Source organism: Nicotiana tabacum, chromosome 5, assembly GCF_000715075.1.
Source record: "Nicotiana tabacum cultivar K326 chromosome 5, ASM71507v2, whole genome shotgun sequence".
Lineage (NCBI taxonomy): Eukaryota > Viridiplantae > Streptophyta > Magnoliopsida > Solanales > Solanaceae > Nicotiana > Nicotiana tabacum.
In genome coordinates this window covers 104,893,897-104,900,623 of record NC_134084.1, presented here as the reverse complement: position 1 = coordinate 104,900,623, position 6,727 = coordinate 104,893,897, and the positions used below count along the sequence as shown (strand labels likewise).

General features: G+C 35.8%; 1 protein-coding gene and 1 pseudogene across 1 annotated transcript; both read left to right on the top strand.

Moving 5' to 3' along the window:
- The first annotated feature begins 4,263 nt into the window (after positions 1–4,263).
- On the top strand, positions 4,264–4,880 carry LOC107762589 (phenylalanine N-monooxygenase CYP79D16-like). Its single transcript, XM_075252999.1, has 2 exons — positions 4,264–4,800; positions 4,845–4,880. The coding sequence occupies exons 1-2, from the start codon at positions 4,264–4,266 to the stop codon at positions 4,878–4,880; spliced, it is 573 nt and encodes a 190-aa protein (XP_075109100.1).
- Positions 4,881–4,933: 53 nt separating this feature from the next.
- LOC142180893 (tyrosine N-monooxygenase-like) lies at positions 4,934–5,666 on the top strand (annotated as a pseudogene).
- Positions 5,667–6,727: the final 1,061 nt, after the last annotated feature.

Below are 6,727 nucleotides of genomic sequence, written 5' to 3'. Positions count from 1 at the left end.
GAGAGTTTAAAAGCATTATTTGATGCATGTAATTGATTTAAACTAGTGTGAGTTATTGGTATTTTTTTACCATCAACCATGGAGACCTGCTTCATGCCATTATATTCCTGCAAGCTGTGAGGATTATCAGTTATGTGGTGAGATGCTCCAGAGTCGAGAATCCATGGATTTGTTGATGCGTGCATTCCCGAAGCATAGTTGGCGTTGGCCTCAAAAGGATTGTGAGATCAAGATCTGCATACACTTGCAACATGACCTAGTTTGTTACACAACTGGTAGCGAACACCATCATAAGAGTTGTTGGTGTTCAAAGATCGCACCCCGATTTTGTGAATTAAAGCTATTGTTGCATCACCATTGTTGGTTGTTTCCATTGTTATTGTTAAAGCGACGATTGTTGCGATTGTTCGAGTTTCCATATTTGTTGAATGTAGCAGCAGCAGCAGTGATCTGGCTAGGAGCTTTCTTTGACTCTTCATGTCTAAGGAAATGCTCATGATCAAGAAAAACACAAAAAGCTGATATGTTTACTGAATCAAAGCAACCTTTAAATACAAGAGTGAAAAACCAATTCCCTACACTAACTCCTATGAAAGAGGAGGACCAAACTACTTGCTAAACAAACTCCTTGAATAAGGAGATTTATTTGAGAAAATAAAGGAATAACAAAATTCTAACTACTAGCTAAAGAATTGATCAAAGCAGTAAAGAAAGCAGTAAAGTAGCTGATGGTTAACTTATGCTCTAATAATCAATTGGTGCTACGAGCTCCGCCCCTGCTGTCACTAGGGGTGAAGGCCAATCTAGGTTTGACTATAGTTGATTTTTTGTAAAATCTATTTCGATATAACTTAAAATGTCGATGGGTCGAGCAAGAAGATTGTTCAATGGGCTAGGAATAATACTTAAGCATATAAATTCAGCTTAACTATAAGGGGTCGTTTGGTAGGAGGTATTAGAAAACATAATGCAAGCATTAGCTCTATACATTACTAAAACCTTGTTTGGTACATTTTTTCAATTTATGTATAACTAATACTTGTATTAGTTATACATGTATTAGTTATACATCATACTTGGTATTATCCTATGTATAAGTAATGCATAGAAAACCATGACATTAGTAATACCAAGGCTATTAATGCATGCATTAGTATGGTTAAAGACAAAATTGTCCTTAAAGTCCCTTAAAGCTAGAGAATATGGAGGGCATTTTTGTAAACAACTATTTTTCTTAAAAATTATGCAATGCATTATAATTTTAATACACCACACCAAACAGTAGATAAGAAATAATATCTGCATAATTAATGTTTGCATTATTAACACATGCATTACTAATCCATACATTACTAATACACCTTATTCCGCACTATTCTTATACACCCTACCAAACGACCCCTAAATGTGTTTACTAGATCATAAAAAAGAACGTCATGGCTTCTTTTATGCGGTCTTGTACCTTTTTGAATTTATCTTAATAATAATCATGATCCGATCCTTGAAATACAATACACCAGATTTTAGACAGAGTTTTACATCGGCAAAACACAAGAGGAATAATAGGTATATAAGTTAATAAGTTTTAGACCCTAATAACATATTTTATATCCGTGAAAGTAGAGCGGACAATATCACTAGCGGGATGGAATGTTATATGAAACTAATAAGAATAATATCTCTTTTGATATTTTTCCACCGGCAGTGGCTTGTGGTAATGACTAGAGTCTAACAGCCACAAATGGGAGGTATCATCTAGACCACTACTAGCTTTTCAGAGTATGGAGCCAATGATTTGAGAGCCTAAATGTGCATGATTCACGTGCGAATTAGCCGAGACCGACAAAATGTACAGTAAAAAGTTGAAAGTTTATTCACTTTTAATAAGAGGTTTAGATTAAACTCTAAAAAAATGAAAATCTCTTTGGTTGCTGAAGGAGCACTTTATCCCTAATTTTGAAGGAACTAAGCATCCTAAGTATAATATCTTTATTGCCTAGGAATGTGAACGCAAAACACTAAAATAAAAAAGGAGAAAGAACCAGCAGTAGTGTCGTATCATTAATGGGGGCATTGCACTAGTTCCTTTTCTGATAATTGGGGTTTTGTTCCGTTAAAGTGTATTTGAGGGCTAAGTTCACAGGCAGGGGAGGATTTAGAGGGGCGGAAGGGGGTTGGTGAACCCTCTTCGCCGAAAAATTATATTGTATATATAACTATAAGGCAAAATCTGTTTTTTATCTCTATATATTAAGTTTTGAACCTTCTTAACACAATCTAAAAGTGTAGTTTAGTGGTCAAGGAGGTTCAAAACCTTTGTAAGGTTATTGGTTCAATTCCCATTAGCTACAAAAAAATATTTTTTGAACCCCTTCATAGAGATCCTGCCTCCGCCACTGTTCACAGGTAGCCAGTAATAAGATATGTATTTATTTTTAAGTCACTGTTTAAAATGTCATTAGTCTTTAGTCACTGTTTTAATAAACTTTTACTTGCCCGGACAAAAATACCCTTTTGCTCATAAAGTTCAAGACCAAATGTCCTTAATTTATGAGCTTGTAAGTCTAAGTTAAGGACTACCCGCCCTTAGTTTTTGAGCTTGTAACTCTAAGTTCAGGACTACATGTCCTTAACTTTTGAACTTGGAACTCGAAGTTCAAGACTACCTGTCCTTAATTTCTGTGCTTGTAACTCTAAGTCAAGGACAAGTGTCCTTAATTTTTGAACTTCCAACTCTAATTTCAGGACCAAGTGTCCTTAACTTATGAGCTTGTTACTGTAAGTTCAAGACTAACTGTCCTTAATTTATGAGCTTGTAAATCTAAGTTAAGGACTACCTGTCCTTAGTTTTTGAGCTTGTAACTCTAAGTTCAGGACTACATCTCCTTAACTTTTGAACTTGTAACTCTAAGTTCAGGACTACATGTCCTTATTTTTTGAACTTGGAACTCTAAGGTCAGGACTACCTGTGAATTCAGTATAAGTTCTACTACCTGATATTTCTACAGAGCTATTTTCATTATTAGTTCTATTGCCTGATATTTCTTGCTCTAGTTCAAAGGACAATATTGTTTCCAAGTGAGTGACCTATGCTTTAACTTCAATGGAGGGCAAAATTCCAAGTGTGTATTTTGTTGGTGCAGAAAGGAGAGTATGTAAAGAAGAGTGAAACTTTAAAGAATGCTTACTGTAGTGAGTGAAGTAATATAGTTTGAGTTGTAGTGAGTGAAGTAATATAGTTTGAGATGAGTTTGTTGCAGGGATTTGAACGTGATGTAGGAGGTAGAGGCCATGTGTGGCCGTTACTAAATTCATGAGAAAAGGGACGGGGAGATTGGCAAGGAAGAGAACATGGACAGAAAAGAGATAGAAGAAAGGGTAACACCGTCTTTTCATATTAATTTTAATAGACTGGTGGCTACTTTTGTTCAACATTAAAAATGCTGGATAAAAAGTAATTACCACTTTAAAAAGTGGCTACCCCATGCAATTTGGTTAAAATACTCATTTTAGAGCAGCCAAAGACCGAGCCCATCTTCCTGAATTAGAACAGTCACTTGTAAAAGGGATCTTTTATACGAATAGCTGGTCATATTCATCGTATATTTTTCTAGCCACATATATAAATTTATACATTGATCATTATACACGATCATACATATATAATACATAAATTATGCATATATTATACCTTAACCAGCTATTTTAGTTTAAGTGGTTAGGTAGGCGGCTATTTGGGTTAATTCTTTTTTTAAAAATAGTAAAGGGCAGCCCGATGCACAAAGCATCCCGTATTCATGCAGGATTCGGGGAAATGTTGTACCCTAAGAAATGTGATGTAGATAGCATACCCTAATAAAAGCATTAGTAGCTGCTTTCACAGCTCGAACCCGCGACCTATAGGTCAAACGGAGCCAATTTTACCGTTGTTCCAAGGATACCGTTCATGGTAAAAGATAGTAGGAGTAATTACATATGTAAAGTAGTTTATAGAACCTGAAAGTACTAAACTGCAAGCTCATGAAGAGCTATAAATAGTGGATAGCATGCTGCCTTTGAAACATAGCCTTCAGCAATCACAAGGAAAATCATGATCAGCAACTTTAAATTGCCAAACCTTGTTAATCTTTTTCATATTGTCGTCTCCATTATTATAATATGGAAAATATTCTTTTCCACAATCCTTAAGATAACACGCAAGTCATGGAGTAGTGCAAGAAACGAGAAAACCAAAAAGCCATTATTGCCTCCAGGTACAAAACCATGGCCTGCTTTCCTCAAATGCTACTAAAGAAGAAGCCAACATATCAGTGGATACACAAACTTATGGAGGAAATGGAAACTGAAATTGCTTGCATTCGTCTTGGGAGTTTCCATGTCATTGTTGTCACTTCTCCTGAGCTTGCTTGCCAATTCTTAAGGGAGCAAGACTCTCTTTTCTCGTCGAGGCGTACTTGCATGTCTGCCACCCTCGTTAGCAATGGCTACTTGACCTCTGTTTTTCTCCCTATTGGTGATCAATGGATGAAAATGAGAAGATTTCTTGGTTCCCATGTCCTCTCACAATCATCTCATCAATGGCTTCGTCATAAAAGGGATGAAGAAGCTGACCACCTTCTTCGATTTGTATACAATCAATATTGCAGTATCGACGAACCTGTTACTATTAACTTGAGGAAAGTGACCAGATATTACTGTGCAAATGTTGTTAAGAATATGATTTTCAGCAAGAGATTACTAGGAAAAAGAATAACGGGAAAAAATGGAGGACCAAGTGTAGAAGAAGAAGACGAAGAACAAGTTGAAGCACTCTTCACACTTCTTGGTTATCTCTTTTCTTTTAGTATCTCAGAATATTTGCCATGGTTAAGTGGATTTGATTTAGATGGTCACAAGGCAATTATCAAGAAAGCCTATGTCAAAGCAACAAAACTGATTGATCATGATCATTGACCAAAGGTTTCAAATTTGGCAAGATAGCAACAAAGCTCATGTGAAAGAAGACATCCTTGATGTTCTCACCAGGCTCAAAGATACCAATGGAAATCCATTGATGAATGTTAAAGAGATTAAGGCGCAAGTCCTTGTAAGTATACTTTCAATTCCTTAAACTATATATGTGAACGATATGGCAAATTACAATTTTGGTCAAGAGATTAAAGAACGACAACTCACTATATTTGAAAATAATTTTAACTTTAAATTTTTTATTTTCATTTACTGACATGTTTTTACGGCTACAAAAATATCATGACATGTTTAAGACCACAAGTTCCAAAACTTTTGAGATTGTCTGTCTTTTTGGAAAAATTAACTTTAGAGATTGTCTGTTTAAAATTACATCCTTTTGTTTGTGGAAAATATTTTTGATTTCGAAAACACAAGTTTGTTTTCTGGGAAAAAATCAAATATGGTTATTTTGTTTGACATTATTGGTTGTTTCAAATAATTTTGACAGGAACTCATGTTTGCAACGGTAGATAATCCCTCAAATGCAGTTGAATTTGCAATCAAAGAAATGTTGAACGAACCACAGATAATGCAAAGGGCCTTAGAAGAGATTGACACCGTCTTTGGGAGAAATAGATTAGTTCAAGAATCTGACCTGCCACAGCTAAATTATGTCAAAGCTTGCCTTAGAGAGGCCTTTCGGCTCCACCCCTTGACGCCTTTTAACGTGCCTCATGAGTCAGTTTCTGATACTATTGTGGGTGAATCCTTCATTCCCAAAGGGAGTGTAGTGCTATTAAGTCGTCTTGGACTTGGTCGGAACCCTAGGGTTTTGGAGGATCCCATGAAGTTCAAGCCAGAGCACCATCTCAAGGAGGAAGGTGGTGAAGTAGTTCTCAATGATTTAGAGTTACACTTGTTGTCATTTAGTACTGGACGACGAGGTTATCCCGGTGTGAAACTTGGTTCTACAATTACTACCATGTTACTTGCTAGGCTACTTCAAGGATTTTCTTGGAACTTACCACCAAACTCTCCGTGCAATGACTTCAATGAGAAATCGGGATGTAATCTTTTTTGTACCGTGCCATTTTTTGCTCAAGCAAAACCGCGATTATCCGAGGGCATGTACTCATAATTATGTGGCATCTCGCATTTACGCAGGGTCAGAAGAAGGGTCACACTCAAGGAGTGTGTTTTAGAAGACCAGATAACCTACTGTAATGTAAATACTAATGACTGCTTCCACTGGACGAACTTGTACGGAAAAAACTTTACCGTTGCTCCATTACACCCCTTCAATTATAGAATATCGAATTATATAAAATGTTTATTTAATGGTGCTATCTATCTGTTCTTCCCCAATATATAAAATGTTTTCTTTAATGGGGTTTTTATTCTATACTAGGTTTTACTTCCATTAGTCTAAAAATTTATAATGAAGTATGGATACTAGGTACAAATTGTTATGCAATCTGTAATGCTTTAATAAACAATAAAACAGTAAACTTTTTGGAAAAACAAAAACAGAAAGTTAGTAGAACCAGAATGACAAAATAAATTCTGAAAAATAAAATAAGAATAAATTGAGTCCACTGAATACACAGTGAGTCCTTAAGGAAATTATTCCCCTCAAGTACCCGAGGTGCTGGAATATATCCTCCCAGGATAGAACGATTTAACTCACCAGTGTATTGGTACCAAACGGCGAACCACGCAATGGTCGTAAAATACACTGGAAAATATTGCGTAGAAGAAGAAGAAGATAATTAGAAAA